Raw genomic sequence first — 27,639 nt, 5'->3', positions numbered from 1 at the left:
TTAAAAATAGAAATAATGAGTCAAAATAAATGTTTTCTTGAACTGGCACTCCTGTCTGTTTTCTGTTTCCTTTGTGAAAGCGGTGACTGCTGCAGCGTGAAGCGATCAGCGCTAAAGGGCTTCACGCCAGGAGCGGTTAATGATTAATGAAATGGGCTGTGAGAGGGGCTCTGACACTGTCTCCCCCACGGGACTCTGTGTGTGTGTCTGTGCATGAGACCGGCACGCCATGCTCGGCACCCTGTGCTGCTCTCTGCTCCTGCAACTCGCTCTGCTCCTGGGGGCCCATGGGGGACTGAAGACGGAGCCACAGCTCGACGTCCAGGAACAAGGCCTCTTTCGGGGATCCGACCAGTACGACTTCGCCGTCGCTCTGTCCGCCTCGGAGCTGCGCTGCTTCTGGCACTTTGCGCACCAGGATGGCCGCTTCTACCTGACTTACATGGTGAGTGCGAGCGCTGCGTGGAACAGGAGAGGTGCCAGGTGAGACCTCCTTGTGTTCCTTTTGACAGCAGAAGCCCAGTTTTACCGGAGCTAGAGGGCGAGCTGTTTAAAGACGCCCCAATTCTCACGGGACAGTGTGTTCAGACTGGATAATGCTGAGCTGCTGCTGAGCCCTGTCCTCATTATAAACAGTTTGACATGTTTATTTAAATGACTTTGGTGTTTGGGAGAGGATGTCAGGTATTTGTGGGATCTTTGTGAATGCTGCAGTTTTTGTGGGGGGGGGGGGGGGGGGAATCTTAATTTCTGTCAATAATGTAAAATAAGCAGTAAGCATAAGATTTAAGAAAGGTGGAAGATTCATTAAAATCCAGTGTTCCTTGCACTGGCCATTTACAGTATGCTCAAGAACCATGTTCTCCTTGGTCCCGCTTTGAGTAGAGGTCATACTGTGCATTTATCGTATCTTCCGTCGCTAATGTGTTGACATAAATTATTTGACACAAACATTATTTGTTCACTACTTCACCGGAGCAGTTCTAGCCAAGTCCTGGCTTCAGGGTCCTACGGCAGGGCCCCAGGGCGCCGCTGGCCTTTCTAATGGAACTTGATACGCATGTTTATAGGAAAAGCTACTATTCAGACAGAGTTAACCATCTGAGAAGTCTGTTTTTAACCTTCTCATTCTCTTTATACCCATTTGCAGGATATTGACTTTGAAATAATAATTGGACATGAATGACTGAGCATTCCCCATTTCTCCTGCAGATCCAGAGGATGAGCGGTTTTGCCAGCGATAGACGGGTCTTGGTCACTGTCCTCACACCTAAGGGGTTCCTGGTGACCTCATCAAATGACGCTGTACAGCAAATAAACTTCCAAACCCAGGAGACAGGTTAAGAACAGAGCATACAACCACCCCAGAACTACAGCCCAACAGAATATATTGCATTGCATATAGTATTGAACACCTCACTAATCTCGCTCCATAGATACTGTTTTACTTCCTAGGGCAAGATGTGCAGATATGTGTTTACCAGTTTACTGAAGCAGTGTGGAGAGTCTTGCCTCTATCCAAGTATATCTTTTTACAGACAGGGTTACAGCATCATCAGAAAGGATTGTTTGGATTTATCCTACCAGTCACACGATCTTTGCTTTTACATTACTTCATTTAGCAGATGCTTTTCTCCAGAGACTTCCAACTGTAGTGTTATCAGGCCACACCTTATTCACCCAAGGTGACTTACACTGCTAGATACACTACTTACAATCTATACCCCAGTGAAACACACACTGTTACTCATACACTTAGTCACCGATCCACCTGAACCGTATGTCTTTGGACTGTGGGAGGAAACCAGAGCAGCCAGAGGAAGCCCACACAGAGGTGGGGAGAACATGTAAACTCCACGCAGACTGAGTGGGGATTGAACTCGTCTTTTCGCACCACCCAGGGCTGTGAGACAGCAGCGCTACTCGCTGTGCCACCATGCTTGAATTTATACCAGATATACTTTTAGTCCTCACACCAACTTTGAACCGTCATTTACCAACATTTAACACAGACTTCTCTCTTCATTCAATTCTCTTGATGTAGGTTTTTATCAGATGTGCTTCACGAATATCTACAACAGCTTTGGCAGCATTCAAGTCTTCCTGAATTTTGGGGTGTACTACAAGGGAGTGGGACGGGTGCAGCAAAAGAACAGTGGAAAGGACTACACTGACACACTGCACAGCATCGCGGTAAGACCCAACAGAAAGAAACCACACGTACTAACTATAAGAACTATTTATCCATGCAGGTAACATGAAAGATGGGCTATCTCAAACATGCTACTGTAGTTACTGTAAAATAGAGCAGCTTTACATGCAGACAGTATTTTAATTTCTGATGAATGCAAAACACTGCACAGATTAAATGAATCTTAAAATTCCTTTTGGCTAAATCCTTCCAGATATATTTTCTAGAGCATTAAAGTTGTTCATCAGGTGTAAATGGAACAGCAGTCATTCAAAATTGGTTTAGCATGAAGCCAGTTGAAGAGTCATGCTACTGAAATACACATTTTTAATTTGTACTTTATTTCAAGGGTAGGTGGAAAGGCTCGGAAATCATATCACATTCGTTTAGGTGTTGCTTTTCTCCAAAGCAACTTAAAATGTTAATGTACTTGCAATTATTTACCAATGTATACAGTTGGGTACTTTTACGGGAGCAATTTTAGGATAAGTACCTTGCTCAAGGGTACTAAAGCTGGAGGTGGGGATCGAATCTGTGATCTTTGGATCCAAAGGCAGTAACTCTAACCACTATATTGTACTGTAATGATCGGAATGAAAGTAAGGTCCTGAGGATTTATGTAAAGTTGCCTTTTCATGAGCCTTGTTTTGCAGGACACCTCCATCAGACTGCACGGCTTGGTGTTCCACATGTGGCGCCACTACAACTTTGCCCGCATGAAGAGAGGCACGGACTATTACGTGCTCCTGGCCAACTGGCGCTACGTGACCTGGTGGTCCGCCGCTCAGAGCGTGCTCATCATTTTGGCCGGATACCTGCAGCTCTTCTTCCTCAAGAGGCTCATCCACAACAGGATGAGCAAAGTGACCAATAAGCCCCGATGCTAATATATATTATATACTGTAACGACTTGCATTACTGTTGTAGGAGGGAAGCATGTGTAATGTTAATAGTTGCATTGTGGGAAAATGTGAAGTGTGGGTGTGCAACCGCCGGGGGCGCTTCTGGGGAAAATTATGGGGTGTCTGTGTTTAGGATTGCATTGGAAGAGAGTCGAGGAGCGTTAAACAGGATGGAAACGATGGCTAGGGACCGAGAGTATCATTTCCCTGGTGCTGGTGTTCAAATAAATTGTTCGTGACGAGCGCTGTCTCTGTGTCTTCCTTCGCCCCCTCCAAACCCAATGGTGCTGCATGCCACAATACATGTGTGTGTGGTGTATATATCAATGGCATTGACAGAAGCCAGCAGCCAAGGTTTTTTCTTTCCACTTGCGAAATGTACAGTGCCAGTGGGAACCTTTAGTACACTTGCTGTTTTTTGTCTTTTACATCGTACACATTTCTGTACATTCTTGAAACGCATATGTCGTATTCCTCTGGAGAGCCAAGTGTCAAGTGCGCTGCGAGGTGAACGGATCTGAGCAGGTGTCCCGTCCGCTCCTCACCGTCTCTCGGGCTTCACGAAACACAAACGCTCCCTCATCTCGATGTGATGTTTGCAACTTCCTAAAAAAAACTACAAATTAAAGAAGACGGTGTTGAACCAGGATGTAGAGTTTGCTTAATTTCTTTGTGTCTGGTTAAGGATAATTACACGCCGCAGTAAATTAAGACAAAAGCAACATTCATTCTCAGTAATAACAGCAGACTTTGACTAGTATGTGAAGAGAACCGAGCTCGAGGACAGCAGAGACGTCGCTCTCACTCTCGCCTTCCCGCCATTTCCAATTCCGATTCTACAGCGCAAAATGTGGCCTTTTAACGACAGGTGCCTGAAATACACAGACGAAAACACGTTACTCCATTTATCCTTCAGTCAGCTTTTTTTTATAATGTAACCGAAACACGACTAGCAAACTTTGAGGTGTCACTCGTGTGCTGTTCGGAAGTGGCGCTTTTTGATGACGTAGCACTTGTTGTTTTCGTCGCTGCCGCCGCCGCCGCCGCCGCCTCGCCGCATTGTGGGCAAAATGGCGGCGCGCTGGAGCAGCGAGAATGTTGTGGTGGAGTTCAGGGACTCCCAGGTACTTGGGCGGGACAGGGAGAATGGGCACGACTGCGAACCAGCCGGGGCAAAGTTTCAGCGCATGGCAGGAGCTAAGTGCAGGAACTGTCATGATGAGATATCCACGGCGTACATCAATGCCTTTTCACATCATTGATGATGATCATCTCATGATCTCTTCAGAAACGCTGTGTGACTTCTCCAGTTTGTTTTTGTTTTATATTTTTGGCGATGTAATGTTCTGCGCTGTTTGAAATAATTTTTTAAAAATGCCAGTACTTGCAATAATCCCCACTACACAGGCTAGTATAAAACGAAGCATTTAGATTTACTCACTCAGGAGGCGAAATGAAGTTTGAGTCTATGCCTCCCTGATGTCTCCTAAATACCCTGGAACTCTGCTTTTAGATCTTCTTTTGTCAGCTATTCCCTAATATGAAGTCACTGATAGTTTGAGATGGCAGCTATAAATTAATGACCATTTCCTTTCTTTAAGTAAGTTTTGTATGGATGACAAATATAGGATTTTCATTAATTTACTTGAACTAGACACTCTCTAACAGTGGAAGTAATGGGCAGCTGTGACCATGGTTGTGTTGGGGGGGGGGACCACCAGGTTCGTACAAGGAGGTGTTTTTGCGTCTCTAACGTCAGTGCTTTGCTTCTGCAGGCGACCGCCATGTCTGTGGACAGCCTGGGGCGCCACGCGGTTCTCTCCGGGTGAGCCCTGCGCTCGAACGCTGCGTTGCACTGTTTGTCCTGTCAGTGCGTCATGCTTCTTCGTAACGGAAACACGCCACGGTGCCTGTGAACAAAAAATTGTTCAAAGCGCATCATACTCCGGGGCCTTAAGCCATAGCACCTTTACAAGGCATTACATTTGTGTATCTCCGTGTGCCGATCTGTCCTTTTTCTTTGCCCCGGTCATTCCTCATGGTCTTATGAAAAGTGACTCGCAGTGTTAGACAAGCAACTTCACAACTAGGTGCCTGTGTATACAGCAGGGAATTTTTTTTTTCTTTTACTGTGTCAGTCCAAGGTTGGAACATTGATCAAGGGCACTGCAGCAAGAGTCAGATCGGGGATCTTCAGGTTGCAGGACAACAGCAAAAACCAGTGCACCGCTCTCTCTTCGTTTGGTTTTCTCGCTTTTCCAGGCGGCGCTTCCTCTACGTCGTGAACCTTGAAACCCCTTCTGAGGCCTTAAGAAAAATAGCCCGACAGAGCAAGTGGGACGTGGGGACGGTGCAGTGGAACCCTCACGAGTCAGGGGCCCACCTGTTTGCTGCCTCTGTGAGTCTCTGGCAAAAATGTGTGCAGAATGTGTCTGTTAGAGACATTGCATTTAGGTGCTGTACGGCTGTTGCTTCGGCAAGAAAGAGTTGTTTTGCGGAAGGAGGAGTAGTCGATTAGTACTGAATTGTTTTCGCGTGCAGTGATCCGAAGGAACAAAACAGCACGTCCCAAATAATGGACAGAGTTCTACGATAGGATAATACTGTTTTTGTTTAACCTTGTTCTTGCCGTTACTGCAGAGTAACCAACGTGTGGACTTGTACAAGTGGCAAGATGGGGCTGGGGAGATCCACACATCCCTGCAAGGACACACTCGTGTCATCAGGTGATCCTCAGTGGTTACTCTGAAGCTGCCTCATACAATTACTGCCACATTTAGTTTTTTTAAACAAGTCTGAGCTGTATAAAGTACGTCACCGTGGGTAATGCATTCAGCCGCTTCAAATAAGCGGACATACTGCACTCACATGTCTTGCTGCTTATGCCACACCTCTAAACGTGACTTGTTCTTCCTCACTTTTCGCACAGTGACCTGGATTGGTCCTGGTTTGAGCCGGAATTTCTTGTCACTAGCTCTGTCGACACGTACATCTATATCTGGGACACTAGGTAAGGCTTTGCTTAAAAATTGTCTCGTGTGACACAGTTGCACACCTCAGTAGCAGATCAGAATCCTCTTACATCTGCAGAGCAACTCATAAATCACACATATATGTTGTGTTTTTCAGAGATACTCGAAAACCTACTATAGCTCTGTCTGCTGTTGGTAAGTGTGAGTTTCTGAATCTCAGATTATGGTATCTTGGTGCAGTGGGGCCAACAGCATAGTCAGCACTCAAAATATGTGATGAATTTATAACACAACTGTGGTGAACTGGATTTTTAAATCAGAAACTACTGATTTCAAGGTTGTAAAACAAAGTTATAGTTAATTGTGGATATGAGGAAAAATACTTGAGTGCATGTTCTCTGAAAACTCATGGAAACTCTAGGGTTTGTGTACAGCTGGTAATGTAGTGGTTAGAGATGCTGCCTTCAGACCCATAGGTCACAGGTTTAAATGCTACTTCCAGCTGTATTCCCCTTGAACAAGATACTTACTTGTAATTTCTAGCGTAAGATTACACAGCTATATAAATGGGTAAATAATTGTAAGTAACTTAACATTGTAAGTTGCTCTGGAGAAAAGCATCAGCTAAACGAATAAATTTAAATGTGTACGCCCAGAAATTGGTTATTTTCAGATTATTTAGATGTTTTCTTCCATGCGGTTCTCCAAATCAGTGTTTTCTTTAAAAAACCTGAAGTGGATATGCAGACCTCAGATTTTGGGTGTAAACTTAAAGACAAAATGTACCTGTTAAGTTATGGTATTGTGCCAAATTGTGATCTGTTGTCAGATGGAAGAAATAACAGAATTTACAGTTTTTTTTATGCGTAGTTTAAAGCCCTAGATTAATGTGTTGTAGACCAAATAGTCAGAAATGTTCTTGAATAAATTTGAGCGAATAGCTTTTTCTTTTAATGAAGGAATTTTGTTTATTTTAACCAAGTCTGAGGAATTACTTGCTTCATTTTCTGTGGTTGTAGCTGCAGTCAGAATATGGTTGCACACCTGGTTACTTGTACACATGGTACTTTGTGTATTGTATATAGTGTAACATATACTGTATTGGTCAGTTTGGGAGACCTGACATCTTCTTGTCTGTTTGTCTGGTGCAGCGGGAGCCTCTCAGGTGAAGTGGAATAAGCGCAGCCCCTTCTGCCTTGCTTCTAGCCACGATGGGGATGTTCGCATTTGGGACAAGAGGGTAACCGGCGCTTTTGCTGTGGCAGTCCTTGAGTGTTCCGCTGCCCGGTTGCCTTGTCATCATGTAGTGTCCCGTCTGCTGCCCAGAAACCCAGCACAGCAGTGGAGTATGTGGCAGCCCATTTGTCGAAAATACACGGCTTGGACTGGCACCCGGACAATGAGTTCATCCTTGCCACATCCAGTCAGGACAACTCAGTGCGGGTGAGCTGATTTAATGAACATCGACTCCTAAATTATTTGCTGTTGTCATTCTGTTGATAATGATATGAACTTGGACTTTCTCTGTGTCTAGTTTTGGGACTACAGACAGCCAAGGAAGTATCTTAACATTCTGCCATGCCAGGTGCCCGTGTGGAAGGCTCGATATACAGTTAGTATCTCCACAGCAGACCGTATGAGCGTGAACCATTTCCTCTTCTCGAGACCCTGCAGGGAATGAGTGGTATCTGTGTTCCCATGCAGCCCTTCTCCAACGGTATGGTGACGGTCATGGTGCCCCAGCTGCGGCGCGAGAACAGCCTGCTGCTCTGGAGCACCTTGGAGCTCAACAGCCCAGTGCACGCTTTTGTCGGCCATGACGATGTTGTGCTGGAGTTCCAGTGGCGGCGGCAGAAAGAGGGTGAGTTTTTTACAATGTGATGCAAGCTCCGTCCCCATATGCTGCAGTTTTGTCAGCTGTTATGCATGTGCTTGCTCCAAAGCCGAATTGCTGCTGTGGCGAACACAAGAACTTGCTAGTCCTGCTGCAGTTGTGATGTGGAATTTAGCTACAGGAAAGCATTTCTCCTGTTTGCTATGCTTCTCTGAGGAAATGGCAATTTGTTGGCTAGGGTCAAAGGACTACCAGCTGGTGACCTGGTCCCGGGATCAGACCCTTAGAATATGGCGTGTGGATCAGCAGTTGCAGAAGGCAAGCACTGTGGGGGGAAACTGGGCTTTGTTTCTAGTCTGACAGCGAAAAAAGTTTTTTCTTTGAGAGGGTCTTCAGTTTTTCTGAGTGGAAAATGCCCATAGTAGATGAGTTTACATTTTAAATGTTTACATTTTAAACTGCTATAATTACATCATGTCGGTTGCTCTTTTGTAATCAATCCGTCAATGTGTCCTGCAGCTGTGTTCCAATGACATCATGGAGACAGTGGATGAACTGGAGGGGATGCTGCTCACCCCAGAGTTGGAGAAAAACCTGCAGCCTCAGGTCCCAGAGTCACAGCAGAGCCCTGAACACGTAGCAGAAGAGCCAGACTGTGAGTAGCAGGGGTTTGTGGGCGGTGATAGCGTCAGTGTGATTGATTCTGATTCCCATCATTCCCGAGAGAGGAAATACTCATCAAATACTCCTCCTGTCATTACATAATAAACACTGAGATGCTTTTTCATAAATGGAAAATTTCATTGTAAATTTGAAATATAGCCTTTTTTGGTACATATGGATTGCTCTGCAGTAATAATGATCACGGACCACTTAGCTGAAAGATGCTATTGTTTGTATAGAGAATGAACTAATGCTTTTTGTAACATTGTGTTGGAGATGCTCCAGTTTTGCTCTAAGTGAAAATGATGGCAAAAGCAACATTAATTCTTACTTGATTATTTTAAGCTGGGTCAATAAATCTTTCTCCTGTCTCCGTTCATTACAGTAGATTAAAAGCATGACTTCCATCTACTGAGAGAAGGTTTTGACAGTTTGTGGGAATCTGAGATCTGTAAAGAGTTAAGTGTCTGAACAGAAGGAGTGGAATCTGCTTGTTGCATGAGCTCTAACTGATGAGGAAATGCACTGTTTCTTTTGTTGTTAATTGGTCCCAGACCAACTAGACAGCCTGCAACCGGTCCACACATCAAACAGTAAGCAGGAGCCACCCGGCCTCCCACAGACCCTTCAGCAGGAGTTCTCTCTGGTCAATCTGCAGATTCGCAACGTCAACTTGGAGGTGAGGTGAAGCGCTGTGTCCCCTCATCACCAGCAGCTAGAGAGTCATGAATCTGTATCCCTTTTTTAATTGTCAGGTAAATCTATTGCAGCAGATGTGTGCGGTAAGCAAATGAATTCCATGAAAATGCCATTTCCATTGGGATTAATAAAGTTTCTGTGTCCGTCTGTCTAAAATAGTGTCACTATTGTCTGTCACTTGTGTGATGAACTGTTACATGGAGGTCATCACTTGCTTTTACCAGCGCTTTACTGTATTCTGTGATCCATGATCTGTGTAAACAGAGAATGAGATGCTCGTGTGGCTTGACAGGCCTTGTGAGACGAGGCACACTGCAGTTAATGCCGCTGTGTCTGTGTACAGATGGACGCTGTGAACCGCAGCTGCTTTGTGACAGCCCGCTGTGGCCCCAACCGCGTCCGCCTTGTGGTCAAGTTCCCAGCTCAGTACCCAAACAATGCTGCCCCTTCCTTCCAGTTTGTGAGCCCTACCACCATCCAACCTTCTGTCAAGAGTAAGATTCAGAAGGTAAAGATGTTCCTTATCATCACTGAGAAGGGGGGTGTGTGAGAACTTAGATGAAAATTACTTTAGTTTAACATTTAAAGCATCTTATTTCTCTACTTGCTGAATATTCTGTTAATCTGCAGTACCAGGATAAAGTGAAGAGTCTGCATGCTGGAAACAAGTCCTCCCCCCCCCCCCCCCCCCCCCCCCGCCAACATTCAGTGTTAGGGGACCAAATGTGATGAAGACATGTCGCTCTGTGTCTTTGCAGCTGTTATCCAGCGCTTCACATACATGCAAGACACCTGTGCGTTGCTTTGTTTCCACTCCCTTGTCCAGTTCTTCTCCTACAGATGTTTCCTAAGTGTTGCTTAGGTGTTGCTCACACTTTACTCTGGTACTGCATGTCTTGGCATTTCTCTTTTACTCTTTTACCTGTCTGGGCTTGGTAAGGATATATTGAACTCTTATGATGTCATCTAGCCTTAATCCTTTTCTACATCACAGATCGTGATGTTGGCTTGGAAGCTGGGATACAGTTTTATGCAGAAGAACTTAGCAGTGCACACAGTTTAACTTGCAAACACTGCAGTGCTCTCTGTCTTGACCAGTGGTAATGCTTTGTTTCCCCATCAGATCCTGACTGACACGTCCCTGCAGAAGGTGAAGAGGAATCAGAATTGCCTGGAGCCATGTGTGAGGAAGCTGGTGTCCTGCCTGGAGTCTTATATAGTGAGGGAACTCTTCTGGCTGCCCTCTGTTGTCATTCTCGCACAACTGCCCTTGTGAAAACACTCCCCAAACACTGTGACCATCACATAGCCGCTGGTTATCAATGAATATCTACACCTGACAGTGATGAAAAAGTGTAGTCTATAATGAGCCGTTCCATCCCAGCTGTTGCCTTCATTTGCTGATGTCCACAGCCGTATGGGTGCAGGAGTTTAGCATGGTTAAGAAAACACAAGAGTTTGTTTCCACGTAGGGCACATGGCATAACAATGCTTACATCTGTCATGTATCCAGCGGTTTACTACTGTTCTTTTTACAAACCCTAACCCTTACAGAAATTTCCTCAAGTTCATATGCTGAAGTTACACTAAAGTTCTGCTGGTGATTCTATATGTGCATGTATATTTAAGCCTCTGTTCTTGTATTGGTCTATTTTAGCAGTTTTATCATAACACAAGAATAAAGGCTGCAGTGTGTGGTGTTTGATTTTTACAGGCTCAGGAGGACGGCAGCTCGGTGAACCCATATGTGCCAGTGACCCCACCACCTCTGCAGGCCTTCTCTACGTACACATATGGCTCCTACCAGGATGCAAACATCCCCTTCCCTCGCACCTCGGGGGCTCGCTTCTGTGGCACAGGTGGGTAGAAATCCACACTTCAGCACCTGGAGTAAGACACAGCTTAAGCCTTCTGACATCAGGTAGCATTAATGTTTAATTAAAATCTCTTATTATAATTCACTGTAAAAGGGTACCAAAAATTGACGCTTGCAACCAAATGCCAAACAGAGTGAGGTCACAGCAAGGCTTTAACCCATGTTTGACACTGATTATATGAATTAGAAAAACTTAGGACAAATCTGTGTGTATCTGCACAGGCTGTCTGGTGTACTTCACAAGACCAATCACAATGCACCGCTCAGTGTCACCAACGGAGCCCACGCCCAGGTGAGCTGTCCTCTCTGATGGGGCCGCTGTAGTCACTACCTCTCTTCCGCTTCACCTCGGGGAGTACACCTGATCCTTGACGGCTCTTTTTAAATGCCCGAGGAGTATCTGTGCACGTGTGTCTGTGTGTGTGTGACCTTGAGCAGCAGTGTTGTCCCTGTGCCCCCAGGTCCCTGTCAGCCCTGTCAGCCTACCATAGCGGGGTGATGACCCCCATGAAGATGCGCAGTGAATCCCAGAGCACCCTGCGGTTATACAGTGGCAGCCCCACACGCTCCGACAAGGAGCAAGTGTCCATCTCGTCCTTCTACTACAAAGAGCGGGTATGAGTGGCGAGGTGGTCCTCTGCTCTTTCCCATGTGTTGGCAGTCTGTGTATTTTAACTTTGTTTTTATTTGTAAGTAGACTGATGATGAGTGTTGTCCCTGTATTATGTGTTTCCTTATGTCCAGTGGCTGCGGTCTTTAACCATAGTTTTTCTGTGTATATTTTAAATTTCTGTGAGTGTCCTGTTCTGTCTCTATGCTGGTGTACTCCAGCTGTTCCCCACCCTCCATTCCTTCCTTCTTCTGCATGTTGCTCAGGTCTTTTTTGTCCTGATCAGAAGCAGCCGCTGTGTGGCCCTCGCCGCTGGTCCGTTCAGACCATTCACGACTGTCTGGTACCGGCTCCACTCCCTCACTGTCCTGCTCCTCCAGTTTTTCTTTTTTTCAAATCCATGGCAACAGTTAACTTTGATTCCAGCTACAGGTGCACTCTGCACAACTGATATTGCACACAGTGTTTCTTGAGATGGGCTCATTGTGTTGCATGCGCCACACAGTGTTGTGATCACCACAGCTTTACAGGCAGTTGCTAATTGGCAGCCCTTTCGGTGCTCTGTGTCACACACTCAGTTGTTGTTACTTTTTCAAGACCTTGCAGTGCCTGCAGCTTGTGCTCATTCCCTCTTTGACTGGCTTTGTGCTTCTTTCTGTGCTCAATCCTCTCAGCATATTGCCTCTGCTGAACTAATTTAGATTTGATAGCCACTTGCCTCTGATGTTCTTTACCATGGTAAAAGAAAGGGTTGGTCCACCTCTGCTTTTATCGACATATTTAAAGTCACAAATTCTAAATATATAATACAAAGTTTCATCAAAGGGTGAATGCGCCAAAGACAAAGGAAATAAAGGGAGACATTGTTCCAAGTGCTTAAATGTACTTCTCTTTCCTAGCTGTCAGAAGACACTAATTGGAGCGCTGATCAATCCCTCTGGTTTCAATTCTGTTCCTTCTCTGTATTAGAAATCACGGCGCTGGAAAAATAAGCGTGAAGGAGGAGACGCTGCCAAAGGGCCCATAAAGTTGGCTGGCAAGGTCATCATTCAGGAAATCTCCCGGCTGCTGCCTGTGCACAAAACACTGGGGGAGACCTACATGTGCGTGCCTCCATGCTCCCGCCTGCTGTTACCTTCCCTCCACAAATATTTGATGTGCAGATTGGTTATTTTTCATTGGGGTTACTTATCTGTGGGGGGAGAATCATTTTTTCACATTTATTTAGCTGGTCATTGACTGTAGTGCAGGATATTTTACACAAAGCAGTTCAACATGTGGATTTTGATGGTTCTGCCTTTTTGCCACCTTTTATTTCAGCTCATTTTCTAAACACCACCTGCCTCTTTGAGTGTGTAGCTGCATCTTCTTTTTAGTGCACTGGCTCCTCTACACAAACACAGTTCAGACTGGAAGTGTCTTCGTAACTCCATAGTTACTCAGACCGCTAATTCACAAACATTAAATAATCACTCCATTTATTAAAACGTTGGATTCTGTAGAAATCTGGAAATAAAAATACGTCATCGCCACAAACTCCTGTTCAGTGTTGACTGTGGCTGTAAACGGGCAGTGTTTCTCAGAAACACAGGACAGGACCTGTAAACATTGTGGAAGCGAATTGATAATGGAGTCTCACTCCTATTTCGTTTGATCAGTGTGAGTCTATTCTATTGCGTACTAATGGCTAGATACAGAAACGCAAGCTGTTTTTGCTGTACAACAGGTGTATTTTGGAAAACAGAATGGTGAAGAAAATGCAAATAAACTAAAATGTGATCCAGCAAACTTTTTCCAGTTTGTTGCTGCTCTCCACGTGGGCATCCAGGGCTGTCTGCTGGTCCCATTTTGTACGTGTGCCCTGAATCGGCCCTGCCTGGTGCGTAATCGGTTTATGCACTCCCAGCAATGTTGGTGTAGCTGGCTTCCAGGCGGTTCAGAGGATGACACTGGGATGAATCTGTGTAGCCATGAGTTGCCTGTCTTTGTCCATTGCTTTTGCCACTCAGCTTCCGCCCAGGCTTTCGGTGATAGTAAGAGAGTTCATCCTCTTTCATCCCTGTGTGTCAGGCTTATCAGTTGGGGATGGGATGGACTGAATGTCAGTGCTCTTCCTGACATTCTGCCTGTCACTCTGATTTCAGCCTCAATGTGAATGACATCCAGGAGACGTGTCACAGGAACGCCAGCGCAGCCCTAGCTGTAGGCCGTCGGGACCTTGCCAAGGTATGTCCTCACAGAGGTGTCTGCACTGCCCGTTCTGCTAGTGGACTATGCTGATGCTGGTCAACCTGGTGCTGTGCCAGCTGCTCCCGCACACGCTGCTGCTACAGCTGCCATTTCCCTGTCGTAGGTGTGGGCCCTAGCATCTGCTGCAACAGGCTGCGACCTCAGCCCCAATGCAGACCCTGACGCAGACACTCCCTGGGCGAGACACCCCTTTGGGCGCCTTCTGCTTGGGACGTTGTGAGTGCCGACAACATGTGTGCAAGCTCATGGGACGTTGCTTTGCACGCACAAAGTGTTTTCCTAATTCTTGCCTTCTTTTCTAGGCTTGACTACTACAGTAAGATGAGTGATATCCAGACTCTGGCTATGCTGTGCTGTGTGTTCGAGGCACAGGGAAGCCCCCAGGATGGCTATTCTCTCTTGACACAGCAGCTTCAGCGCTCCTCCATCTTCAACCTGAACCACTTCCGCTTTGTGAGTCTTCTGTGACCTGAACACCGAAGGCAAATGCAGTGATCGTCAAGCATAGTTCCTCTTTAACTGTCTCCCTTTGTGCCCCATAGCCTAGCTGCACTTCTGGCTCTGTCACATCTGGAACAGGCTCCAGTGCCTCGGACTCGGGGCTTAACATCAGTGCCTGGAATGTTGGTGAGCAAAGGAGCAGCTGAGGAACGTGCTACACTGGGTCACACCTGTGTTCACAGAGTTCAGTTCTTCACCCTTTGAAGCAGAAAGAAGGTTATTCTGTACTGTGGTTAAAAATCCTGCTGGTAAAACACTTTTATGTGCATCCAAGGGCTGAGACAGTGTTGACTGAACAGTTTTTGTGATGCAAGGGAGCTGGAGTGAACTAAACCTTTTGGTCACACTTGTTTGTTGTGAAAAGATGTACTTAGACACTTTCTGTGCTATGGGAAAACCCCAGAAACTCTGCTGGAGAATCTTCTAGGAAGCTTACAACCAAAGTTCTTTCTTCACCTTGTCTTCATCTTTCCAGAACACACACACCTGGGCCTTATCTGAAAACAGTATCTGTGCTTTCTCAATAGGCCGGGACCCGGAGCACACCGCACCCTGGGGAGAGTCCTCTCCTGACGAGTATCGCTATGGCAACCAGGGCTACACAGACCCACGAGAGCGAGAAAAAGAACAGCACGAAATGAATCAAAGGTAAAAATGTCAGCCGTGAATGCGAATTGATGTGGTTCACGTTCATGGGAGCCACTCTGTCAAACCCCCCATGCAGGTGTTCGCTATCAGCCTAGCTGCTGATTTTTTTTGTTTCAGGCTCCTTGACCCAGCAAAAGTCATGCAGTTTGATGACTTTAAGAAGTGCTACGGTGAGATTTTGTACCGCTGGGGGTTGCGGGAAAAGCGAGCCGAGGTCCTTAAATTTAGCTCCTGTCCTCCAGAACCACACAAAGGCATCGGTGAGTCAGCCGCCCCACAGAGGGAGGAGATGTGGGATACGGGTAGTTCAGATTCTGTTCAGCGAATACAGAAATCCATCCTTTGCCTAGTTTGTAGCATAAGACATTTTTGAGAACTTCTTATGAATGAAAACCTTATAAGGTGGGCTCAAACCGGCCATAAATTTAAGGGGGAAACTCTTGTTTTACTCCCAAGTGTGTTAAAAATCACCTGATTATATAAACGGTGACAAAAATTGGCACTATCGGGTGCTGGTTATCATAACACCACCACACCCTTGGTTATGAACCTTCTGAGGTGATAACAGTGATTTTTTTTCTTTTTTTTTTCTTTTTTCTACAACGTTTGCAAGAAGACAATCACTTACATGATAATCAATTATATAAACTTTAACAACAGGTGTAATAAGGTAGTGATTTTTTTTTTTCGTTCTTTAAAATTCCAGTACAGAAAAAACAGATAAGACTCTTAGGATGGCCTTTACACATTCACAAGGAGATCCAAGACACAAGAAAGAAGCACCTGTGTGTCTGATGTCCCTCATACTATTTGTATTGCATTATAATTGTTTTGCTTGTAAGATGCTTCTCTCAAAACATGGGCTGAGGTTCACACTGCTGCAGATTAAATCCATGTCTTCAGTTTTCATGTGTGCTCTTTGTTGTAAAGCTTTGCCATGCTTTGCAGTGCTTCGCTCTCGCCCGCCATGCTGCTGTGTCTAACTGGCCACCTTTGCTTCCCTAGAGTTCGGCCTGTACTGCTGTTACTGCCGCAGTGAGGTGCGCGGCACACAGTGTGCCGTGTGCAAGCGCCTCACCTTCCAGTGTGCTATCTGTCACGTGGCCGTGCGCGGCTCCTCCAACTTCTGCCTGAGCTGTGGACACGGTGGCCACACGAGCCACATGATGGAGTGGTTCCGTACCCAAGAGGTGTGTCCCACAGGCTGTGGTTGCCACTGCCTCCTGCAGAGCACCTTCTGAGCGCCGCATCGGGACTCCTGCCTAGGGAAAAATGGCAGTAACCACAGTGTCAGATACTGTGGCACCATGTTCTCGAGGGAAACACAGCCAGAAGTGGATTTATTCACCATTACTATTGCACACTATAGACCGGAGAATTAGTGTTTTTTTGTGGAATGCCCTTTGCTCTTGTTGGGAAGTCAAGGCAACACTTGAAGGACGGCGTCGGCTTCCAGGGCCACAGCTACCTCCCTCTCAGCTTCATGCAGGAGCTGCAGCACGAGATGCACCGACACCTTTCACTCTCTGAAGGAAGGATCTTTTAACTGACCTCATTCAGCCCCGTTTGAGACTGACGTGTATATTTTTTTTCCCAGTGTAAAACTACTAACCTTTATTGAATACGAATGTACATACTGTTTGCAAAACAAAATAAAATGATTAATTATACTTTCATTGCCTTTTCTGTAAGAATGGGGAAGAGGCCAGGACAGTGGGGTAATACCATGTTTATCACACTGCTCTTTCAGTGCCCTTTTGTTCGGTGCTGCATTTAGACTGAACAGTGATGAGTCAAAGGGAGCAAGTAACTGCACAGCCCAGTGACAGATCGATGGCCAGGCCTGGAATTTGTGCTCTAGGGACTGGAGGTGTGCTGGTCTCCACTGGGAGAAGTTCATGGGAAGCACCTTCCACACCCAGCTGCACACCTGACTTGCAGAAGTTCTTCTGTCCAGTAGAAATGGTGGGCCTTGAAAAAACTCTTTGAAGCCCGGTCCTTGGTGGCTTTGTTCATTTACATTTATTGTTAGCTGATGCTCTTCTCCAAAGCAACTTACAATTATTTATCCATTGATAGAGCTGGGCTGTTTTTTACTGGAGCAATTTAAGGTAAGTTCCTTGCTTAATGGTACTACAACAAGAGATGGAGATTGAACCTACAGCCTTTGGGTCCAAAGGCAGCAGCAGTAACCACTGTGTTCCCCAGAATTACAGCGTCTCTGCAGGAAGAGTTTAGTCAGCTGAGTTTCTGGGACTTTGCATCACAGTGATGTGTGACACGGGGCAGGGATTCCTGTCACTGTACTGGTAACATTAATGTAATAGTTGTAATATTACTGCCAGTCTGGTCCCAGCAGGTGTAGTTAATAAATACACTTCATACTAATTTAGCAGACGCTTTGGTCCAAAACGACTTAACGTGAATACTCTGTAGTATTTAGCTGACACATTTTCACCCGACTGCGAAAATGCTGCAGGTGAAAAATGTTATAGTCAATACATGTTGCGATAGCGTGTCAGTGCCAATAGTGTAGGTTAAAAAATGGCATCAATGGCAGCCTGTTGTTCCCGCTGCGCTTTGACTAGTTTTCCGGAGGGGGAGAAAAGATTTCTCTCTAAGTGTTAGTCTTGCTATGTAACGCACTGCTATACTTTGCATTTTGGGATTGTACCTCTCTAAATAAATAGATGTAAAGGTCTTGTCTTGCGTGCTTTTACTGTAGTGAGGCTGGTGCAGCCGAAGACGGTGAGCGACTGTACTGCTGTACACCTCCGGGATGCAGTTTTACTGAACTATACATGGTGTCAAAGTTAGTTTTAGAACAGCTTGATTTTAAGTGATGCAGTGAACGTGTATTTCAAATTTATATCAATTGTCAGGTGTCTTTATGGCCTTTATTGTAAAAGACAGGGGACACCTTCTCCCAATCCACATTAAATTCTTTTGGCAGGTGTTTCCTAAGAATGGTAATAACATGGTAACAGCAAGAAAAGGCCATTGGGCAGCACAGAGTTCCTCCCTTTGTTTGCTTTCTTATTGTTATTTTTATTAATACTGTGTTACTATAGTCTACAGGGGCTCCAGTGTGAGCAAGCGTGTGGCGAGGAGCTGCTGGGGGGCGGGGCGGGGCAGGGCGGGGCTGGAGCCACGCTGTCCAGATATCCTGTGGTCTCCAGCGCTGTCCATCCTGCCCCCAGTTTCACGGACAGAACAGGGAGGACGTCGGCCATGACATCCCCTTAACCATTTCTCCAAAGGGCACATTTAGATGGTTAGAGCTCGCACCTTGAAATCCTGTTTCCAATCCCGACCTCGTTCCAATTCGATTGCAGTTAGTGCGGAGTAGTGAGTCAGGGTTAGTCGGTGCTATTATAAGTACACTCAGTACAGTGGTAGAGTACCTAGTTCTAAGTGTAGTGAGTACAGTGACTGCAGTGCTGGAGTAGCCAGTGCTATTATAAGTATAGTCAGTACAGTATTACACACACACACACACACACACACACCATCTGAAAATGCTTGTCCCATTTGGGGTCGTGGGGAGCCAGAGCCTAACCCGGCAACACGGGGCATAAGGCTGGAGGGGGAGGGGACACACCCAGGATGGGACGCTAGTCCATTGCAAGACACCCCAAGCGGGACTCGAACCCCAGACCTACCGGAGAGCAGGACCCAGTCAAACCCACCGCGCCCCCTCATACAGTATTAGAGCGGGTTAATTTCAGAATTCCAACATGAACCTGCAGGTGGCAGTGGGACCTCAGATTCTCTTCTCTGTCCAGGCGGTTGGAGTGTAAGGTCGCTTTTCCCAAGTCCACCTTGCCGCACCTCAGCGAAGCGCAGCACCCATCAGTCATACTGCTTACTGATGCGTGGTTACTGGAGAACCGGAATTTAACATTGTTACACTGCCAATTCTCTTTTTTTCTCTTTTGCCTTGTGGCTAAAATCTATGTGGGCCCGGTAATGAAACCTCTTTGTGTTTCTAAATGATACTCCTGATGTGGTCCTTCAGCAGGACAGGGGTGGTGACAGTCTAGCTGCAGAATCGCAGCAGGACGGTGCCCTGACGACATCTCCCCGTCCCTTCCCGCCACCCAGCCCTGCGGTTACTGCGTCCAGCTGGGAAGAGGGACAAGGTCCCGTCACACTTGGTTCATTCGCAGGTTGGCGGCAGCTCCGGGGCTGTGGGTTCGGACCCCACGGTGGCGTCCTGCGATCCTGTGGACGAGAGCGTTCCCAGACCCGGGTTTGCTTCCTCGCACCGTAGCGCCTGTCCTTGTGTGCACTGTGTGAGCTTGTGTTTCCTCAGAGAGATCAGATTGTCGCCAATAACCTCAGTTAAAGCAAACATAAAGTGGCTCCAGTAAGCTTCCAAACTGTTTATATGTTTTTACCAAATAATCCTCATTGCTGGCACACAGTAAGTGCCTCCCGAGATGCTGAAATTTAACTAAAAAGTAGATAGCGACCCGAGGACAAAATGATCATGAATTTCTTTTTCTGTTGTTAAAAAAAAAAAATAAAAAAAAAATAACGGATGAATAATTTCACCGGTCCATGTTTTTGCATACCCGCTTAATCGCTAGGTTTTCCGCCCTGTCCGGGTCATCCTGCGCAGCCTGGTGTCTGTGCGCTCCCCGTAAAGACACCCTGCGGCCCCAGCCCAGACAGGAACAGGCATAGACGCTATGACCCTCCCCAGTGCCCCTCTAACTCATGTACCTTCCTGGAACCCTAGCAGTAGAGTGAGACTTTTACTGCCTCCCTTAACTAGTTTGCGCAGTGTGTGTCCAGTAGTCCGCAACACTGCTGCTCATAAGTGTGATCCTATACTGTACCGGTGCTGCGATGCAGAGCCTTAAGTTCAGCAGCATACAGTACAGCTGCGTGAGGCCTCGGCGATTCTGCAGCGTCTCGGACGTCACGAGACTCTACCGGGGAACCACAGAAATGATATTTTATAAAAGTCTTGTAATTCCTTTCCGCTTCCAAGAGCGCGGCGAAGATGGTTATTCGCGCTTTCGATAATTTGCAAAGTATCGATGTTACTGCGGGGGGAATTAATGCAAAAGCGGTCGTGAAACTTCAGTGATTTCAAAATGTTTTTGTCCGGCAAAACACAACGGCACCCCTCTGAATCGATACTTCTCATTTATTTCCTGTGTTTCCACCATGAAGTGACGCTTGCGTTGCTGAGATAACGCGAGCCGCGGCCGCACTCGTCCCGCACAAAACGCCTCCCTGCCCGATCTGCAGAGTCCTGCCTCCGCGGGGCTTTCTCGCCCTCAATCCCACTCCGACGCCCAGCTGCGGACCTCCCGCAACGTGCGGATCGTTTGGAAACCCCTTATCGCTCCATGCCGCCGTAGGCACGCTTAGACTACACACAACAGGCAGGAAACAAAGTGAACAAAGCAGAAGCTGCGGCAGCTTCGTGGCTCGGCACGCGTCCCGGCACGCGTCCTAAAGCACCGGGGGCGCCGGCCTGGGAGCTTCCTTCCCCGCAGGGGGCGCTTCGGCTCCTAGAAGTCGTACGGAGAGACGAAGAGGGTGACCTTGGCGATGTAGCGCGCCAGCGGGGCCCTCTTCTCCAGCTCGACCGTCTCCAGTTCGGCCTCCAGCGTGGCGGGTCCCCGCACGGGGCTCACCAGCAGCAGCTGGCCCGTGTTCCGGTCGGCACGCCGCACGCCGAAGTGGCGCCGCCAGCGGCCGCCCAGCAGCCCGAAGCGCAGGCTGTCCCCCAGCGTCCGCGTCGCCGACACGCGGAAGAGCACGCGGGGGGCCGACAGGTTGGAGGTCACGGCCAGGTAGTGGAAGCTGACCGAGTTGGGGGCCTGAGCGCAAGCCCCGTCGTCCAGCCTGCAGGGGTTGCGTTCGCAGCGCCTGTGTGCGAGAGGACAGAGCAGAGCGCGCGGTCGGACTCCAGAGGGTTGTCGGTTCGCATCCCCGGAACGCAGCGCTCGACTGAAGTGACCGCGAAAGTACGTGCAGTTGCTCCGGAAGCAGCTCAGCACTTTGCTGCTAATTATTAACTAGTATTCGTTAACCAGTATTAGTCAACACCTTTTTCCAGGGTGACGTACAAGCCGATGGTGTTGGTTTGAGACGCAAACGTTGAGGATTTCGTTACGACCAAGAGAATATTTTGGTGCGAATGCTGGGTGTGTGATGATTTTCTTTTGCATTTCCTTTAGTTACAGTCGGAACATGTTAATTGGTCGTATAAAACATAAGTGTTTTAGACACGTGGCGGTAGAGGTCATGATTGCGCAAATGGAGCAATACAGCTTTTCAGATTTTCAACGTTTCACGCATGTGGCTGAAGTTTGCATCCGTTTCCAAATACTCTATCAAGCGCGAGCACGCGACTGGCTCCTCGAGAACGGTCAGGTTACGAATTCGGAAGGCACAAACTTTTTTTTCAGTTTCCTTTTCAAATGCATCGTCTTATGTTCCTCTATCTAATTTCTAAACCCAACCCCGAGCACAAAGGCGACGGTGAAATCTGGAGCCGCCTTAAATTCAACTCTCTTCCACGGTGTTCACAACTCGTTCTGCTCTTCCCGAGTGCTCGTGATTCTCACGGCGCCGGGAAGCAGAGGCAGCTGTTACCATGGAGACGAACGTGGAGATAAAGCTGAGCGCGGTGAGAAAACACTGCATGTGTTCAGTGGGGCGAACTGGTCAAAAACTGGGTTTAGGAGTTTGTGGAGGGGATTTACGGTTTTTGTTTTCAGGTTTCGTTTTAATGAGGCTCAAGTTCAACATTAAAATATGGACTGGCAGAAAGTGCAAAGAGTGGTTTTTCTGCATTGCAGACCAAGGTTCGCTGATTGCGGCTCGGGGGGGTTAAGTTAAGGTGACTTTGGAGTTACAAACAAAACAAAATACGCTTCCAGCTGTGTTCGTAAGTTGAGGGGTGCAGCACGTGTGGGGGTGAGCCCAGGCATGGCGGGGGGTGCGGCTCTGCTTACACCGGTGATGTCTTCGCATAGGTGGCGTTGCGGGTACGAGGACACTCCGTGCGCACGCACCGGAAACCTCCGTAGGTGTTGACGCACAGCTGGTCCCGCGTGCAGTTGTGTTGTCTGCTGCTACACTCGTCGATGTCTGCACAGCAGAGGAGACCCACGGTCATCATCATTTGGCGCCCATGGAAATTGCTCACGAGCGGTGAAAATCTGTGCAAAGTCTTTGCTTGACTTCTGAACCCCGGCCCACCCGCAGCGATGCTCGCGCTGCGTCCCTCCGTCCTGCCGTCTGAACTCGCCCCGGTGGTTCTGATCGGCGGCGCCTCTGAGGAACCGTTTGGCCAGTGCAGCTCCGCTGAGTGCGATGCCCCACCCATGTGCCCGGGAGCTGTTCTCCACGATATCCCACTGACCTTGGCAGCTGCGGTCGCCGTCGGTGACCTCGTAGCCGGGGGGGCAGGCGCAGCGGTAGCTGCCGGGGGTGTTGACGCAGACGTGCAGACACAGGCGCCCGTTGCGGCTCGCGTGGAACAGCTCGCACTCGTCCACATCTGAAAGACACGGTCGCGCAATCACGAAGACTGACCGACTGACGGCGAGACCGCGAACACACGCCGCACGGGGCAGTCGGACACTCGCGCGTCCCCCTGCGTGTTACCCCTCGCTGAACAAGACTAACAGGTCACCGGGGTCCGACCTACAGCCCTGTGACATTCACAGGCGTCTCACCGACGCAGAGGCTGCTGTCGCGTCCCGACATGGTGAATCCGGCCTCGCAGATGCAGTGGGTGGAGCCGTCGACCTGGGAGCATCTGGACGGCCTCTCGAAAGACGAGGAGGAGGAGGAGGACCCACCAGAGGAGCTCGATGTGTTTTTCACCGTGCTGAGGACTGGGCAAAAACATGGTAAGGATAACTGCATGTGAAATAAATTACTTTTCCTTCTAAGTACTTTGGTACTGCACAGCTTGGTGTGAAAAGAACTTTTCAGGGCGGCACTGGAGCTGCCTCCGACTGCGGCGGCAGGGCCGTGTCGCGTGTCCCTCCTTGCGCTTATCGGCCCCTCCGTCTTCACGTCTCGGTATCCGGTTGGTCGATATGCGCAAACAGGTTTATGGTAGTAGTTTAGTGTTTGATATGTTGGTAAAACACACACGCATTAACTGAAACCGCTTGTCCGAAGCGGGGTCGCGGTAAACCGGAGCCTAACCGGCAACACGGGGCGCAGGGGACACACCCAGGACGGGACGCCAGTCCATCACAAGGCATCCCAAGCGGGACTCGAACCCCAGACCCACCGGAGAGCAGGCACAGGCCAAACCCGCTGCGCCACCGCACCCCCTGCTGGTAAAACATACACTTAAAATTATATACTGTATATAATACATATTATCTGTATTGAGTGTGAGTCCCGAGAACAGAATGAGGTCACAGTTTTTTGTTAGTGCTCTTCTTTGAAGTCCTGTTTATGAGGTTTTATTAAGGGGTTGTTTCAGAGCTCCGCTGATTCTCGGACTTTATTCAACGTGTTGAAACCACATTTGATGGTGTCGGGTGTCGCTTGGGTGCCATCTGTCTTTGCCCGTGCCGGATCCGTGACGAACGTGTCTTCTGGAGGACTCCGGGCATTTGGCTCAACATGCGCGTTGAGGCACAGAGGTCTCGCGGGCGGTGCCCGTCGGGCCTTCGTCCACACGTACGCGACCCGATTCGCACCCCCTTCGCGTGTGGCTCCGCGGAGATGCGGCAGCGAAGCGCGCTCTTTCACGTCCGCCGAGGCACCGTGCGGGACAGCGGACGGAGAGCGGGACGAAGACGCGCTTCACGTATGACTGAGGCTTGTTGTGGAATCGTCACATGGTGCAGCGCACCGCTGCCCCACGGCGGCAGATTCCACCCACCTTAAGAGGAAACTTTATGAAAAGTAATGGGAATTTTGACAAGATATAGGAAGGGCGGCGGGGCGTAACGCTGCTCGCACCTCGAGCTCATTACTCTCCCGGGACGGCAAGGAGACGGGGAAAGTGGAAATTTAATCACAGAATCGCTTAAACGTGAACATCTCCTCTTGCAGAATATATGAACATAATGGGAGAGATCGGGGCCTGGGGGGCGAAAAAGTAATGACAGGGAATTGAATGGAAGGTGGCAGGTTGTGCCATTGTGGGTAAGAAGCAGGGGATGGGAGGAGGTGGGAGGAGGGAAAAGCTCTAGGTGCGGTACGCTGCCGGCACGTGCTGGGAGACGCGACCCACTCACGCAACTCAGTCCTGCAGAAGGGCTGCTGGCCGCTCCAGCTCAGCGATTCCTGGCACACGCGGCTCTCGGAACCGACCAGCTCGAACCCGGGCTCGCACAGGAAGTGCACCTCGTGTCCCACGGACAGAACCCGGCCCAACTTCCTGCCGTTGTCGGGCGCCTGTAGCTCGGGGCAGGTTGCTGGGCGCAAAGCAGAGCAGAGCAGCAGGTTACGCAGACGAACAGCGGGTGTAAACGGACCACTGCTTGTTATCCACGGTGATGTAAAAACGTGTGAAAATACTAATTTTTTGCGCATTCCTCTCTCAGTACGGCAGCAGGTGCAGAACCTGGTGAATTATACACACCCGAGGTTCCCTTTGATGACGCGAGAGCAGATGTGTAACTCTTCGGCGGCTCGGATGGTGACTCGCCGCGTTCCGCTGCAAGGGCCGCAGCGTGGGCCCAAGGTTCGATGGCGACCTACCGTTGTTGGGCTCGGCGCCCAGCCTCGGGGCTGCGCTCTGCATGACGCTCAGCTTCTTCCTGAGGTTGCGCAGGCTTTGCAGGTAGGACGCCTCGTGTGCCGACAGCAGCTTGTAGGCCCTCCGGAGGGCGCTCCGCAGCTCCTGCCGACTCGGACACTCCTGCAGGACAGAGCGTCTGAGCGCCACCCTCTGACCGCCGTCGTCCGCCACGGCCCTAGACTCACCGTGTGTGCGTCCTCCAGAGCCCCGCAGCACCGCCGATGTTCACCCCAGCTAATTGCCAGGAACCAAGTGAAGTTTTTTGAAGAATGAAAGTATTCTTTCGAGTAAAAGGATTCGTATTTGTGTCACGCCTTTCACTAAAGCACCTTACACTGATTTACCCATTGATACAGCTGGATAAGTACCTTGATCGAGGCTACTAACGGCACTAGGTGGGATCTGAACCCGTGCCCGTTACGGCCGAAGGCAACCACTACCCCGCCTTCCGGCCAAATATAGACACATAGCGAAGGTGGATGATGCTGTCTGGACACAGTCTGTGGTTCTGCAGGCTCCTCACGGGAGCTCTACGGTGACATATCTCTCCGGTGTCTCTCTCTGTGTGGTCGCTCTCTCTCCGGGGTGTTTTACTGCCCGCTGCTGCGCTGGGGAGGGGAGGGGAGCCATTGAGCTGTTTTCCTGAAAGCTTACGTTGTGCCTCGGAGCAGAACGAGCCTGTGTGACGCCTGCAGGCCGCAGCGCCCCGGTGGGAAGTGGCCCCCGCAGTGTAGAATACAGCAATTTACAGTGTTTTGTACACTCGACTTCTTACAGTAATGTATCTGTTTGGTCACCTGGATATCAATTGACGGTGAATACCTTGCTCAAGTTTAAGAGGGCAGGAAGAGGGATTCGAACCCAGGACCTCTGAGCAGAGCTGCTCCCGTTGACAACGCCACACTCTGAGGGCCTCAAGCTACAGTGCCGCACCGTGTCCACACACACTGCGCGACACACACCCCTCCACACTCGCATTCTGCGTTTTCATTTAATGCTCGGCGCTGGCAACGGTATTTACGTATCGTACATATTTTCAGTAATTTTGCGCTTATAAGAATGTGCATAACTGATCCTGAAACCCGATTAAACATCCGTAATCTCTGCAGAATAATTGTGCTTGAATCCTGCAAAAGCCACATTCTCGGAGCGGACAGCTGCGTTTGCGCAGTGTGGCACGGTGGAGTGGCCTCTGCCTCGAACCTCACCATATGGCCAGGCATTGTGGGTGGTGACCTCGGTGTGTCTTTTGGGGAAACGCATTGCCTGCCTGGGTCATGCAGAATCGTGTGTGTGTGTGGGTGTGGGTGTGGCGTGGAAAAGGTAAAACATGAGATGCACTTCGGAAACTCAGTGAGCTTCTTCCTTTCCTTCATATTTAAGCCTCTCTTTATGGCATCTCTGCAGATCGTTTGTGATGTGAGACACGCGACGTCATGGCACAATCCCACAGGCGATTGTCACGGGCTTGGGGGCCCCAGACGTTTCCGATCGGAGCAACTCGCGGCGCCAGATCTGGATAAAACATGTCGAGTGACGATGGTATAAATTTAAATGATTTAAACTGCAAGGATCAGCGAGGAAAGCGGGTTACCCAGCAATGTGCGAATGACTTGAATGAAAGCCAAATTACTATGACCGTTGACCTGTTGGATTCGCTGAGAATTTCGGCGGGCGCAGAAATGAGAGATTGCATCGCTGTGAAAAGTACGCGGAACTGCAGTCCTGCAAACTCTGAGAAAACCGTATTTATCCGTTATTTGTCTTTTCCCGTCGGATCGCGGGTCTCACGGTCGCTGAGCCAGCAGAAACGTGGCGTGACCTTTCGCTCCTCACAGAGCAGAGCGCCGCCGGGCTTTGTCGGAACGCAAGTTTAAAGCCGAAAGAGGGCCGCGTGCTCTCGGACCCGAGCGTGATTTTGCAGCTCTGATGTAAAGTGGCACAGGTGTGTGAGAGGGATCGAAGCGCTCCCTGTAAAGGCGTCCGAAACGCAGATGTGCTGCGGAGCCGCCAGGCTGCGAGCCGGTGTGGTGTTGACCGGTGCTCCAACGCCGATCTATTCGCGTGCTCTTGGAACGTTCTTATCGAGCTCACCAGTACAGAGCTCGTTCTACGGAGGAAAGTGTTATATGGAATCCCGATCCCATCAGGATGCGTCTGAAGCTCAAATACCTCCGTGGCCTAAATTTGCCCTTCTGTAAAAAACGTAATTTTGCTTTTTCTTATCGTAAGAAGTTGACGGAGCGTCGGCTCTGTTTATCAATTCGCCGTTGAGTTGGCGCTGCTATCCGAAGCAGGGTGCGGCGTTCGAAATTTGAAACGCCGTTACCGTGAGAGCGCTCGCCGATGCCGGACTCACCTGGCCGAGAGTAGCGTGGATCTGGCACACGAGCAGGATCGCCATGACGACGCGCGTCCGAGTCATCCTGGAAACGCGGGTCCCTCCCGCAGTTTTCCGCTTTCGCTCCTCGATTCGTAGGACAGGCTCGCGTTCTCCGGAAGGTTCTGCGCGCGCTCGCATTTGGATAATCAGATCAGTCTACGGCAGGAGGTCTCTGGCACGTTCCAGGCAGAGCAAATCAAGAGATATATGTGTGTGATGTCCTGTTAGTGGGCGAGCGAGTGGGCGAGCGAGGGCTCCAAGGTGCGCACGCGTCTCCTTCCCTCTGCGGAACACAGGCCGCATCTGTACCGCTATGAAAGCCGCCCTGTTCAGCTATTTTAAGCATCACGCCAAAACAAAATCCACCA

The 27,639-nt window shown here is 48.9% G+C and overlaps 3 protein-coding genes across 4 annotated transcripts; 2 read left to right on the top strand and 1 right to left on the bottom strand.

The window, feature by feature from the left end:
• The first annotated feature begins 143 nt into the window (after window positions 1-143).
• On the top strand, window positions 144-3,327 carry LOC108926293 (transmembrane emp24 domain-containing protein 6-like). Its single transcript, XM_018738896.2, has 4 exons — window positions 144-445; window positions 1,213-1,339; window positions 2,045-2,193; window positions 2,845-3,327. The coding sequence occupies exons 1-4, from the start codon at window positions 230-232 to the stop codon at window positions 3,076-3,078; spliced, it is 726 nt and encodes a 241-aa protein (XP_018594412.1). The 5' UTR covers window positions 144-229; the 3' UTR covers window positions 3,079-3,327.
• An 825-nt stretch (window positions 3,328-4,152) lies between these two features.
• On the top strand, window positions 4,153-16,773 carry wdr59 (WD repeat domain 59). Of its 2 annotated transcripts, XM_018739029.2 has the most exons (27): window positions 4,153-4,217; window positions 4,869-4,918; window positions 5,356-5,491; window positions 5,734-5,819; window positions 6,023-6,103; window positions 6,223-6,260; window positions 7,217-7,305; window positions 7,392-7,508; window positions 7,600-7,677; window positions 7,770-7,926; window positions 8,138-8,217; window positions 8,419-8,554; window positions 9,117-9,241; window positions 9,605-9,769; window positions 10,385-10,480; window positions 10,976-11,120; window positions 11,360-11,429; window positions 11,599-11,752; window positions 12,034-12,090; window positions 12,717-12,850; window positions 13,892-13,973; window positions 14,101-14,213; window positions 14,300-14,450; window positions 14,540-14,624; window positions 15,026-15,146; window positions 15,264-15,406; window positions 16,152-16,773. In XM_018739029.2, exons 1-27 carry the CDS (start codon window positions 4,164-4,166, stop codon window positions 16,385-16,387), a joined length of 2,979 nt encoding a protein of 992 aa, XP_018594545.1. In that variant the 5' UTR covers window positions 4,153-4,163; the 3' UTR covers window positions 16,388-16,773. The 2 variants fall into 2 exon arrangements, with proteins under 2 accessions (XP_018594545.1, XP_018594546.1); XM_018739030.2 differs by lacking the exon at window positions 12,034-12,090.
• Window positions 16,774-19,786: 3,013 nt separating this feature from the next.
• Window positions 19,787-27,292, bottom strand: LOC108926233 (fibulin-7-like). Its single transcript, XM_029253547.1, has 7 exons — window positions 27,248-27,292; window positions 24,849-25,113; window positions 24,383-24,562; window positions 22,853-23,014; window positions 22,537-22,674; window positions 22,127-22,262; window positions 19,787-21,035 (listed from the first exon to the last, which is right to left on the bottom strand). Exons 1-7 carry the CDS (start codon window positions 27,290-27,292, stop codon window positions 20,675-20,677), a joined length of 1,287 nt encoding a protein of 428 aa, XP_029109380.1. The 3' UTR covers window positions 19,787-20,674.
• Window positions 27,293-27,639: the final 347 nt, after the last annotated feature.

The sequence above is a fragment of the Scleropages formosus genome, chromosome 7 (assembly GCF_900964775.1).
Source record: "Scleropages formosus chromosome 7, fSclFor1.1, whole genome shotgun sequence".
In the NCBI taxonomy this organism is placed as follows: Eukaryota; Metazoa; Chordata; class Actinopteri; order Osteoglossiformes; family Osteoglossidae; genus Scleropages; species Scleropages formosus.
This window is presented reverse-complemented; position numbering and strand designations above follow the sequence as displayed.

Bases quoted from the DNA above. Each gene is read 5' to 3' on its own strand.
- LOC108926293 (XM_018738896.2), top strand. From the start codon at position 230: ATGCTCGGCACCCTGTGCTGCTCTCTGCTCCTGCAACTCGCTCTGCTC. The intron at 446-1,212 runs GTGAGTGCGAGC...TTTCTCCTGCAG, and splicing joins GCTTCTACCTGACTTACATG to ATCCAGAGGATGAGCGGTTT. The intron at 2,194-2,844 runs GTAAGACCCAAC...CTTGTTTTGCAG, and splicing joins ACACACTGCACAGCATCGCG to GACACCTCCATCAGACTGCA.
- wdr59 (XM_018739029.2), top strand. From the start codon at position 4,164: ATGGCGGCGCGCTGGAGCAGCGAGAATGTTGTGGTGGAGTTCAGGGAC. The intron at 5,820-6,022 runs GTGATCCTCAGT...CTTTTCGCACAG, and splicing joins GGACACACTCGTGTCATCAG to TGACCTGGATTGGTCCTGGT. The intron at 14,625-15,025 runs GTGAGCAAAGGA...CTTTCTCAATAG, and splicing joins CATCAGTGCCTGGAATGTTG to GCCGGGACCCGGAGCACACC.
- LOC108926233 (XM_029253547.1), bottom strand. From the start codon at position 27,292: ATGGCGATCCTGCTCGTGTGCCAGATCCACGCTACTCTCGGCCAG. The intron at 25,114-27,247 runs GTGAGTCCGGCA...TAGCTGGGGTGA, and splicing joins TCCACGCTACTCTCGGCCAG to ACATCGGCGGTGCTGCGGGG. The intron at 22,263-22,536 runs GTCAGTGGGATA...TCTGCTGTGCAG, and splicing joins CGGCGACCGCAGCTGCCAAG to ACATCGACGAGTGTAGCAGC.